The sequence below is a fragment of the Uloborus diversus genome, chromosome 5 (genome assembly GCF_026930045.1).
Source record: "Uloborus diversus isolate 005 chromosome 5, Udiv.v.3.1, whole genome shotgun sequence".
Taxonomy (NCBI): domain Eukaryota; kingdom Metazoa; phylum Arthropoda; class Arachnida; order Araneae; family Uloboridae; genus Uloborus; species Uloborus diversus.
The window spans coordinates 16749130-16762594 of NC_072735.1; the positions used below are offsets into that span (position 1 = coordinate 16749130).

At 31.7% G+C, this 13465-nt stretch overlaps 1 protein-coding gene across 1 annotated transcript in view; it reads right to left on the reverse strand.

The window, feature by feature from the left end:
• The window catches only part of LOC129222372 (tyrosine-protein kinase Abl-like), a 40043-nt gene that overhangs the window by 17289 nt on the left and 9289 nt on the right, over positions 1 to 13465 (reverse strand). Inside the window, exons 3-7 of the mRNA XM_054856868.1 lie at positions 9931 to 10229; positions 3847 to 4119; positions 3371 to 3455; positions 2460 to 2637; positions 1313 to 1497 (exon numbers count right to left, since the gene is read on the reverse strand). Of these exons, the coding sequence (XP_054712843.1) occupies positions 1313 to 1497; positions 2460 to 2637; positions 3371 to 3455; positions 3847 to 4119; positions 9931 to 10229 (1020 nt within the window). The remainder of the gene's footprint in view (positions 1 to 1312; positions 1498 to 2459; positions 2638 to 3370; positions 3456 to 3846; positions 4120 to 9930; positions 10230 to 13465) is intronic.

The window sequence follows — 13465 nt, forward strand, 5'->3', positions numbered from 1 at the left end:
ATAAGTGCCACAGGAAATGGCAAGTTCCGAGCTCTATGCAACTAACATGCAGTTAAATTTAAAATTCCATTCCTGTATGTACCTATTCTTTACAATTCCATATACTATGAAACTCAAAAGAAAGCCAAACTACACTCTAAACTGACAGAAGCATTGTATCAGAACTTAACTTTTTATGCTTTGTAACTGTTTTTTAATTTTAAATACTAGGGGTACACGCATGGCTTTCCCGTAGTAAAATATTAAAAAGTCATTTGGTTTGCCTGTATACTTTCAGTTACATTTACTATGTGTTATTTTTATTTATTTTTTCCCCCTCAAGATCTCTTTATATATTTGGCAGGTTTGAAAACTTAGCATGTAGCTTAACAGAAAACAAAAAATGTCTTAGAAATATTTTAAAAGAGGAAAGAAGTTTCCCTTCCTTGCTTAGAATGCAAACTAACACATTTTTCCAAAATTAAATACTATCAAAAGAACATTGTAATAGCAATATTTAAATAATTTACTCAACATAATTCCATAAAATCTTCGAAGATAAAAGCAGACGACTTTTTCTTAACAGTTAAAATATTTTAATTTAAATCCTTTTCAATAAAATAAGGATTTATTGTCAAAACGAGCACGTTTTTAAAAATGTGTTAAAAAAAATCAATCATCATTGAAACAATCAAAGGGAGTAAAAGACGTAATCATGGTAACACACAAATTTGATTTTGCTCAGAAAATAATTTCCATTTATCATTAATTTTTGATTTTATTCACAGGCTTAATGATTTAAAATTGTTTGGCTTGCTGAAGATAAGCCTTGAATGTTGGTTTTCTTTAAATGATTCCTACAGCTCTCCTTAACTTGGTACAAACTTCTTTTTATGCAGAAAATTCCAAGCTTTTGAATGACCTAAAACTTAAAAAAATCAGAATGAAATACTTCTCCCCCATATTATCAAATTTATATGAAAAATGGGCTTAAAATTGGAATAAAAAAATAAAAAAATCCAATTTTTGAAAAATTTCTTCGAGGTGCAAACCCTCATTCTGCACACTAATTGTGTGCCAAATTACATGAAAATTGGCCTAACAGTTTAGGTGTGATGAGCGTCACAGACATCCAGATATTCAGACTTTCATCTTTACAAAAAGTAGAAACACATGTGCAATCCAAGTTTTTAACTTTTAAATCTTAAATTTTGGTTTTTAAAGAGTAGTATGGAATGTCTGATACTTTAATGATTACTTATAATATTTCAAAACTGTTTGTTATAATTATTAAATGAATAAAATAAAAATAAACATTTGTTATTATACTTACCCCAAACATCTGATTTCGTAGAAAATTTGTTATAAGCTAACCCTTCAGGGGCTGTCCATTTAATAGGAAATTTAGCACCAGCATGAGCAGTGTAAGTGTCATCTCTCATCAGTCGTGCTAATCCAAAATCAGCAACCTTTACAAGATGACCATCACCTACGAGGCAGTTTCTAGCTGCTAAGTCTCTGCAAATGGAATGCATATTGAAGCTTTGTTTACATTTTACAGCTACAAGGGGGAAGAAATCTAAATGAGATAGTGTTTAAAAAATGTATAAGAGGCAGTGGCAGTGATTCCAGAGGGGGAGGGGGGCAAGAGCCCCCCCCCCAATTAAGCGACATGTAAAATATCCCTTGGGGGTTTGTTTGGCTTTGAATTCCTTCAGCAAAATTAAATCCTTAGTGCAAGTTTGCATCAAAGAGAACCCAGGTGCCTTCATCTGGTAGAAACTGGGCATCAAAATTATTCGTGCCTTAAAGGCGGCACATGAAAGACTGTATGTCTTGTCAGCAGATTGCATTAGGTCTGTTAAAGGCTAAATAGCCTAATGCAGCCCTTTTAGAAAGAAAAGAAATGCTTTTTGGGCACTTTTGCAGAACATCATGACTTTCACTTACAAATTTCAATCACATTCAAAATCTGTGACTTTCTTAGTCAAAACATTTAAAATTTTAAATCTTCTGAACCATTTTTGAATCTACTCAAAATTTGTTCAATGTACAGAAGAGTCATACCAGCTTTAGCTCTGCATTAAGTACACACACAGAAGAAAAAGAAAGAAAATCTGACTCAAACATAACAAACTGCGCCAAAACGTCCCAAAAATTTGCTAGTTTGTATTGGATATGTAATAACAAATTTATTTGTGTGGAAAATGAGGGACGGAATTCGGTCCGCTATTCGGAGGTTTCAATGTACCACTAGTTTTATAAAAAGACTCATACTATTTGGAATCACACTTCTAGGGAGAGTAAATTTTTTTTCCCAACATGATTAAAATGATTAGTTAATTTTTATTATGACAAGCAAGAATTAATTAAAATTATACAAAAGCTGTTTTACGTCCTGTATCATTTTGAAAAACTAAGTTTTTTTAAAATTGCAAGCAAGGAGTAATTTTTTGCATGCAAAGCCAAATAGTACATACCTATGAATGAAGCACCTTGATTCCAAGTAGGACATAGCAGAGGATATTTGAGTTGCCATGTGCATCAATATTATTGCATTTATACTATCACGTGTTGTACTGCGCAGAAAATCCAAAAGATTTCCATGCTGCATAAATTCAGTTATAATATAAAAAGGAGGTTCTCTTGTACAAACACCTAGAAAATAAATTGAATTAGTTTGCTAAAATATAATGCATACCTGTCAACGTGAAATAATCTCAATCAGTAAAATAACTATAATTTTTCAGCCTCCACATTTATTTTCTGGCCCTTTGCCATATCATTTGACTCTCCCTTCCACAAATTTTCTGAGTTGAGAAATAGGTGTGTTAAAATAAGCTTATGGTTGTTGTATTTTTATATAAATATCAAACCTTATTTTAACCAATAAGTTGCTAAAAATAACATAATTAAAAAATTCACCAATTGTACTCAAGTAGAGGAGAAAAATTTTTTAGAAAGAAAAAAATGGGTTTTTCAAAACTGCCCTTTGAAGCAGAGTGAGAGTTTTTTACATGAAAAATGGGAAATAAAGTTAAAAACTTTAATTGTATTACTGAATGACTTAGATTGTAACATTTAAAAATGTATTTTAATTTTTTTTTTTTTCAGAATGTGCATTACACAACAGCTAATGAACTCAAACTCAAATATACTACAATGTATTAACAAAAAAACGTATATCATGCTCAAAAAATTTCAGGATTCCATTGTAATACAATTTTTAGCAGACATGGAACAACTCAACTGAATGCCCCCCCCCCCTGCTGAATGAGATTTTTTTTTTACCTTGCTTAATGGTACATGTGTGTAACTAAATGAATTTCTTCTTTTTGTTTTGAAACATATAAACATTTACATAATGCTAAAATATAACGTTGATATTTACCTAAAAGTTGGACTAGATTAGGGTGTTTCATTTCTTTCATAATGGAAGCTTCTTCTAGAAAATCTTTTAAAGCCATGGTATCCTCCTAAAATCAATTTGATAACAAAATGGGCATTACTCACATAATTTTTAAAGATAAATGTAAATATAGTGCAAAGCATACTCATATTTTACAAAAAATATCTTATAACACTTCAAGTAAAACATCCAAGTAACAATGAAAAATTTATCATGTGTGAGTGTAGATAGAAACATTGCAGATTTCTAGTTAGAAAATTTGAAAACAAGTTTCCTTCGTTTATCTACAACAACGCACCCTTTTTCTTAGTCACCTGCCCATATAATCTGATTTAAAAACCAAAGGTGATTAGTTCCGAGATCTGCAAATAATGAGCTGTACATAAAAATTTTTGTGTTTTCATTTAAAATTTTTCATTTCAAAGCATAAACAATGATATGTAAAGATAATATCTTACTTTCAATGTCTTCACAGCAACAGTCATATTATATCGTTTCCAAATGGCTTCATACACATCGCCATACTGTCCACCACCAAGTCGATGCTTCATAACAATATCAGTTCGTTCGATTTCCCATTCATCTGGCTCAGGACTTAAAGCAAAAACAGTTGGTTTATTTCTCTTTGGGGCAGGGTACAACAAAACAGTTATTAATCCATCAGTATGAATTGAATGATGATGAACTAATTCCGCAAGTGTGTTGAAAGGACATTCTGAAGTAACAAATACCTGAAAAGAAAAATTGTACATGCATTTAGATTCATATATATTTATTCAGAGCTATACCAAGTACTCAGTATATACTAGGTTTTTGACCAACACCAAGTTGGTAAGAAAATTAAATATTAAAAGTATCTATGAAGACAAATAATGTCAAATGATTACACATATGTAATCAAATATAGTTTATAAAATGAAATCATTTACTGCTGTTCGATTCATGAAATATACCTCTAATGTTAATAAAGCTCTATACGTAAAATACAAATTATTGCTAAATAAAAGTTAGCAATGCATTCGTCATTATTCCCATAAATAAAATTTTTTTAACCCAGTAAAATGTATTACACATTTGTGTGCTTTGTACCAATCACATTTAGAAGGGGGAGGGGGATCTCATAAGTCAATAACTTATACCAATCTTTAAATTTTTGCAAACTCATTTTCATTATTTTTTCCATGTAAGTACTTCTTATTAAAGAAAATATGGTAAAATTAGAAAATATGAAGCTTTTCCATTATTCAATGGATTTATACTACAAGCAAAACTCATGTGTGACTGACAGATTTCTGATATCACAAAGAACTACCGTATTACCCTGCATTATCCGGCATGCCGGGAAAAGCAGGATTGACCAGCATGCCAGGAAATTCGAATTTTCCGTCATGCCGGATAACTTGAGGTTTATTTTGCAACAAAACAAAAGTAAATTTCCCCATTCAGTTTCAATCAGAAAGCAAACCAGTGTAAGGAAAAAATAAATAAATCCCAAAAAGAACCTTCCTTCAAAAAAAAAAGTGTATTGCATATAATATGTGCTTGCTATTTATGCTAGGTCATTATTAATGGATTTCATTACATGCCAATAAAGTAATCAATTAAGAAGCAATTATCGTTACTGCGATCTGTTCATAATTTTTTTAAAATAAATTACATTAGGTTCTCTTTTTGGGAGGTAAGTTTAATTTTCATTTATTGGATAACTAATTCTTTAGCACTGGTGTTTAGGGGCGGTAACTTACTGCTTAAATGTTTGTATACTTAGTTTTAATTTAGTTTTTATAAAATTATTCGTTATTAAACAATATTTTTCTTGTTAAAATAACAAATGGCATTGTTAGTAAAGATGTTTACAAAATTGAACTGTTTATTAACACTACTAAGATATGTATAGACCTTATATTCATTTTTAAAATGAACATATATTTTTATAGCATTAATTTTTTTCCTAACCTTGATTTTTCCGGCATGGCGGAAAGGACCAGGCAAGTGTTATTGAAAATCTGGTAACCCCTGAAATTTGACAGCATGCCGGATAATGCGGCCTAATACGGTATAAAAGACTGATATATTAGTTTTAATTTTATACAGAGTAAATAAACGTTACTAGGATAACTGTTACATAATTTTCGCATTTAATGTAAAAATGATTTCACTACTGAAACTAATTTTTGAATCCTTAAAGGGCCTATATTAAATTCAAAACTGAGCACAAATTTAAAATATGATTATATGCATCCGATTCATATTGCAGTTTTAATAAGTGCACAATCTTTCACAAGTGTCAGTCTGCCATTGTTTTAAACACCCACTTAGCACTCGGTAACTCAGTTCTTGCCAGATAGACCATATAGCCTTGCCATAAGAACTAGGTATTCGACCAAAGTGCCCAGGGTCCAGGGTTGGCGAGTTTTTGCCACAGGTGGAAAACACCATGGAAAAAACCTTGTTTTTTTTCCCGACCGGCAAAAATAGGTTTTTTCCAAAGTGGCAAAAATAGGATTTGCATTAACAACTTTCCGACACATTTTTTAAAAACTACATGTAAATAAAGAGCATGAAAAATGCTTTGATAAAATATTAGTTTCATTAGTTTGCTAGTTAAAAATAATTTTAATGTTTAATGTGCTTTAAGAGTTAATGTTTTCACAATATCTATTTTTTAAGTCTTTTACATATTATTAACAAAACTTACCATGTAAAGGCAATTAGCTTGTTTATTATAGCAATTATTACAAAACATTTCATATTTTTTAAATTGTACCCCTTAAATCAATATACAACAGTAAACTAAAAGAAATTGAGGCAAATTGTACCGCATATTTCGTTACATAAAACATCACTTAAATCTCAATCTATATATCTTCCAAAACCTATTTGTTCTTACAGTTTGGCATTAGAATACACTAGTTTTGCAATGGTAGTAATTGACAACACGTTTCGAATTTTTGATTCCACAACACAAGAATTTAAGAAATATACATCTATTGCAAATGTACTTGCAGGACATGTTTGCAGAGCTGCAACTAGTGTGCAGAAATCTTTGGATACTGCACTTGACATCAAAGCCCACAGGGGTAACTCCTTACTGAATTCATAAAGCCTCATAACTTTTTTTTCTAACATTAAATGAGCTAAATTTAGTGCAATATATTATAATTTGATACTTTTAATATAATCAAATATGTTCTGCGCTTTAGAACTCACCATTATATAAAAAATGAAAAATATGTGTTTTTTGTCGCATTGTGGCCCACCCTTCCCTACATCATTTTTATTCCTTAACTAATATAACTTAATATAACTATATTTGTAATTGGGTTATTGCCATTTTTCCATTTTTGCCTTGTTTTTCTCCATTGTGCCGGCAAAAATACATTTTTCTTGGCAAAATGACCAACCCTGGAATATTACTATATCTACACATGCACACACAGCAATTTACTGCAGTGAAAACCCTGATGTTAAGTTTTCTGTTGGACCAGTAGTAAAAAACATTCTAAGGGGAAAAACGTAAAATCGGGGCCATTTAGAAATTTAAGCAGTGTTCAAAACTTGACTGTAGTGGGGGAAAATGTGTAATTGTTACATGTTTTTTGTTTCCAGATAGTTTCATTTACAGCGCAATCTGTAATAACTTTTTTTGCAAATTTACTTTCTAGTGTGCATTTACAAATAAAAAGTTTTAGAGTTAATATGTTAGAATTGCTTGATCAGCTCAACCCTCTTGATTATTTCTTTCTTGCCTCCATCATTATCATCAAAAGCAGGCAATAAACCTGATACTCAAGGAATTTGCAATGTGATGGGATGATACATGTGTCATCAACATCTGGAAATTTTTCAAGAAGTCTGTCAGCAGCTCAATTATCATGAAGAAAGATTGGAAGATCGAAGGAAATTCCTCTCACTAACAAAAGACAATTAGAGAGAACAAAAAGAATTTCAGAGCAGTTTCCAACAATATAGAATAAATGTATTTTGAACAAATAAGAAAAAAAATCTTGTAGGTGAAAAATTATTCTAATCTGTTTGTAGAAAAACGTACTAAGTGAACTTTCTAAAAAAGGGTAATACATGGAATATTGTAACGTCACCAGTATAGCCTTTTTCAAGAGCCAGCAGAAAATGACATCGGAAGCGAGGTAACATATGAAATCAACACCGTAAAATCGGGGTTACACTGTATATATGTGCAGCGTATCCCTGCTTATCCAACAAGACCTCTATTTTTTGCATCTGTTATTTCTAGATGAATACTTTCAACTGGAAAAATGGTCAAAATACAATGCAGAATTAAGTTATAAAAAGTTTAAAGTGAGAAAAGTGAAAAAAATATGTAATTTAACTTTCTCTGTGTGCCGATTATATACTCTAATTTTTGGTATGGCATGGATTGAAACAATACATACTAAAAAACAGAATGAATCAATTTGTCAACAAAACAACCAAAGTGAATTGTCTCTTTATTTTCTGCCAAAAGTGCTGGAAAACACCTTTTAATTCATACCTTACTTATGAAAATTATAAAATATACAACACACACACACAATTTCAACTATCAAAATATCACCAAACAGGCAACTGCTTTGTTAAAATGTAGAAGAAGAGAAGCAATTTTCACCTGTCGTACCTTGACGGGCGACTTTCTAGTTTAGAATAATTATTTTCTTTTTTTTTTATCGTACTGCATCAAAAATGAAAACTATAGAAGAGCGATATTCTGCAAATGAATTGTTATACTGTTATCGTATTGTCTTGTCTCGCCAATCGTTATCATACAATCGCAAGGGCAGATCCTGAAACTTTTCAAAGAAGGGGGGGAGGGTTGATTTTTAATCTTAACTTTTGTTACATTATCTGAATTAAAAACTTTGTTTGCTGCAATAGCATTTAAATCCAAAACAGCTAAAACATAGAAATTTAACCAAGGGGGGTCTTTGAAGTTATTCCTTTCCATTACTGTTGAAAGAGCTATTCTAAAATTGCATTTTAGAACATCAATTTCGCAATAATTCCGGGAGAATGTTTTGAAACCCCTTTCTAACATTGGCAAAAATCGTCTAAAACTACTTTTTGAATCTTCAATTCAGAAATATTTGAATCCGATTCTTTTTTCTCAGCATCATCAAAGATTGCCTTCAACTGCATTTTAGGACTTTAATTCGGAAAAATTACTGTTGCAGGATTCCTCAAGGGACGGTCACCCCCATCGCCCCTCCCTTGTATCCGTCCAAGTAAACGACTGAGTCCAGTTATTTGGCACTAAAGAGTGCAGCTTTGGCACCAAATTTCTCAAGGGGCGATCACCCCCATCGCACCTCCCTTGAATCCGTCCATGTAAACGACCGAGTCCAGTATTTGGCACTAAATTTCTCTGAAAATTAAATACCTTCCCAATAAAATTATATTGAAGTCAAGATGCCGCGTTTGTGATAGAGATAAAAAAAGTCTCCATATTTTCTTGGATGGACAACACATGGTCCAATGAAGGAATCTACGGTTAAAGCCTTAATGACATGTAAATGTATTGGATTGAATTGTACTGATTTTTACAATAAGATTAAATAAAAAAAAAAGACTTTCTGAAAAAAGTCCCATCCAATGAAAAAAACTTGTAAATATTGTAATTTTTTTCCTCTCATTTTAATTGCTTCTTCTTATTTAAGTAATTTGTAAATATTGCCTTGTTAAAAAAAATAATGTTTAAATTTATTTAAGTTCATAATTACGACCATTTTTTAATAGTATTGAGAAAAAACTACACTCTAAAATCCAACCAAAGATGTGTACCTTTGAATACTCATGATATTGTGACAGGGGGCATTCTGGTGTCCCGGTTTAACATTTCAGAAATCTGGCAAGTCTAACTAAATGGCAAATGAAGATAGTCCCAAAAAAAATTAGCATATATTAATTTTCCCAAAATGAAATTAAAACCTAGCAGGAAATTTGAAATGGACAACATCAATATTCCTTGAGTCTATGGATAATGAAAAAAGTAACATTTCTTGTATAAACAGCTAATAAAAGATTCTTCTTTTATTTGAAAGCTACTTCTTTAGGAACAGCAAGAGCTCGACTAAATTTTTTTTTCATGGTCTTTGATTATAAATGAAGCTGGGCCAGACTAAAATTAATTCAGCTAACATATCAGTCATAATTTCAGGAACAGTCTTATTCAATATGCTAAGATGTACTAGAAAAACCACTGAAATCTACAGTAGATTAAAAATTGAAACAAATTTCAGAATGTTTTCTAAAATTGAACAGCTTTTAATAGAAGTAATTTATCTTCAATGGGTAGGGTAAAATCTTTTACTGACATATTTACATTCCACATAATTCACATTAAGAACAAAATGTAATAGGCATGAGCAAGAAATTAAAGGACAACAATCTGATCTGATTTTGAAATGATATGATTGAGGTAACTTATAGAAACTTCTAAAATGCACTCTATAAATAATAATAAAACCGAATTAAAAATTTTCTAATCCAAATTTAAAAAAAAAATTATATATAAATGCAAAATTTACCTTTCCATCAGAATCTTCATTTATACGATAGTGGTAAACTCTGCCTTCATAGCGTACGGATATAGACCTTTGCCCAGGACTACTCTCACTCTCTCGGACTAGAAAGCTTCCATTAATGCCACTACTAAGAAGGTATTCAGCAGCATTTCTAGATATTGGGCCATGGTACCAGGAATGCTTTTCTAGGCTATTTACAGGAGTTATGTAATTGCTGGGTACCCATCCAACCAAGCCATTCCATGACTGTGCCTCACACCACTCGCCAGTTTTGTTGTATGATAAAACACGTACTTGTTGCCCTGAAAGAAGAAGGAAATAAACCTGAGTTTAATTGCACAGATCTAATCATATAGTTACATGACATATATTCTGTTCATTGAATACAGTCGAACCTGTCTATCTCGAATTTTACGGGAGAGAAGAAAAATTCAAGATATGGAGGTTTCAAGATACAGAGGTTTTGAAAAAAGTTCTAAAAATAAGTAATTGGAGCAATGACTTGAAAGTAAAACTTTGGAAGCAATTTTACTAATCAACAATGTCCCCTTCCTCTCAGTTTCCCCAATGGATATAATTGCTGGAAAACGTGCTTCTTTTACATAAAGTTTTAATTCTGGAGGATTATGTGGCTGCTAATATTAAGAAAAATGCTTTTTGTCTCCAAATTCCAGTTAATAAAGATCATTGGGGATCAAATTCAAGAAGGACACTTTAGTCGAAATTCGAGATATACAGGTTTTCAGAAAATTTTATTCAAGACAAATATGGGGAAAAACATTGAATTAATACTTTATGTGCAGAGAAAATGAAAAACTTTGACATAGAGAGGTTTTCGAGATAGGCAGGTTCGAGATAAACAGGTTCGACTGTACTATAAATAGCCACATCACTAAGCAGTATCAGAAGTCATTAGAAAAAATGACTGGTCCTGTGTAAGCAACAGCTGCTTCGCAAACCGAATGACTAGTCCAATTAACTTAAAATGTTGCTCAATGTTGTTCAACATGACATACGTTTTAACACAAATAGGATAAAAAATTTTATTTATATTTCCCAAAATATGCATGATGCTTTTAATTGGCTTTAAACAAAAACTCAGAGGGAAAATAATTTACCTAAATTTAATCAAACAAAATAACTGAATTTTAAAACAACAGTTTTAAAATTTAAATAACACAAATTTTTTTATTGATGGTGACTGACCACTGGTCTCACACATTGGTCTTGGGCCAATGGACCACTAATGATTTTGAAGCCTGTTAAGTAATCTGTAATCCAGCCTTTATACAGAACATTTACCAGGTTTGGAAAGATTTAAAAATATGGAAGATCAATATTTGATAACAGAGTTTGGGCCAAGACTGGAATCTGGGTTCAGGAACGAGCCACCTAAGTGTTTTCGGAGTTTTATCTGCATACAGTGAGTTTCGCAAGATTTACTGAAGATTGAAAACATTTATTTCAGAAACAAAATTAATGTTTTACAAATAATAATTGTTATTACCAAAACCAGAAATTGACATCTTAAACTTATAGTCAATTTAGCTTTTTTGTGTGCTTAAAGCAGTTTGTGTAAAAAACTTTGAATGATATATTTGCTTTATTCCATTTAATGTACATATTTTATTATTTTTATAAACATTAAAAAGTAAAATTTTATATGGATTTCACCATTATTTTTTTAACAAGATAGTTGGGAAACTAAAACAAAGAATAATTCTTGGAACCAATTGCAAAGCTTTTTGCAATGTTGTGAAAAATTCTTTGACATTTTGTTTTGCTTTCACCAGTTCTATTTTAATTAATAGCAGCTTGATGCACAGCTGTCAAGTGAAAAAGGTATATTACAACATATACATAAAATTAGCCAGAAAAAAAAAAAGAATGCTAATTTGTGTTAAATTTTGAGCTCTATGCAAATGTTTCTAACTTTTAGTTAGGTTTTTTTGACTTTCATTCTTGCATAAATTTTTTTTATCTCCACCGGGATCAACGGGGACTTTTGAGTTCAGTTATAACAATGTACTAAGATCTGTACGAATTTTCAGCTCTATGAAGTTTTTACCGAACTCGAATGTCTATTTTGACTAGGTTATAAGTGGCATGAAGTTTTTATTGATTTTTGAAGTTGCTTTTCTACAGGAAACATTTGTTTTCAGACAAGATTAAATTAACAAGAAAAAGAGCTAGAAGCAATTAAGTGAAAATTCAATTCTATTTTATACTAGCCGCCTGCGGCGACCAGCTGGTCCGCCTTTTTACGCCATTCGCCTTTTTACGCCAGGGGTGCCGCCTTTGGCGGCTGCTTAAACAATTTAGCGACGACATTAATCAATGTTTTTCTCTATAAATCAGTATTATCATTCGTTTTTTTTAGGCCAATGTTGCCGCCTTCGGCGGCTGCTTAAATAAATTTCGTGGCGGTGTCAATCAATCTATATCTATCGACATCATTAATAGTTTGAATAAAATATTTTCTAGATCTGTCTCCAGTTTCGTCGTTTGGAATATTTTTAAAGGAGGGGGAGGGGAGACACAAACGACGTACTCTTCATGCAAATTTTGTCGAAAAATAACAAAAAGCACTTCCACTTTTATGTGAAAGCATTGTTTTTTCAAAGTCATGGTGTATGTGGGGGAGAGAGGGGGGCATTGACATCCAATGTGCAAGCAGTCACCTACGGCGGCTGTTTGGCTAACTTGTCATTTACCTTTTTACTTCAAGTTTGCCGCCTTCGGCGGTTGTTTAAATAAATTTGGCAGCAGTATTAATCAATGCATCTCTATCTTTTTTTTGTGCCATTCACATTTTTACACCAAGATTGCCGCCTTCGACGGCTATCTACCTTTACAATCTATCTCTACATTTTCTTATCCATCTCTATTTATTTTGACCTCCTCACCCATTTCCTAATAAAAACAAAGAACACTCAAAAAACCGCTTTTTTATTTAAGTAGAGCAAAAAAAAAAAGCTCAAATTCCCCGTAGTGTGCAAAAAGTAGCGTTTGACAAAGATAAAAAAAAAAAATCTTGCTGTTTTTTATTGAATTAATGTGCACAACTATGAAATGTAACGTAATATAGATACAGCGAAAGGTCCAGCTTTGGGGGGGGGGGGATGGAAAAAGAAATAAATGCAATCCCTAAATAAAACAAAAAATAGGAAAGAAAAAAAAGCAAGCGCTGCCGAAAAAACACGTGGTCAACACGTCAGAAAATGTAGAAGTAAGCTACATAATAAAAAAAAATTAACATTGCTTGCGATTAGATTCCATCGTAAATATCGAATCGAAACCCAAACAGTGACGTCACAGGCATAAAAGATTGAAGAACGCTTTTTTCGACTGATGCATGAAAGGACATGATGTGTTCAGCACTAAAAAAATTGTAAAAAAAAAACTATTGCGTATTTTTAAGAACTATTGCGTATTTTTAAGAAAGTTTTCTTCTGAAGAGGGCGAAATGTTTTTACTATTACCAACTTCAATTTCAGAAATGAGGCTTTGATACTTCTCGCAGGATGATATTAGAAAA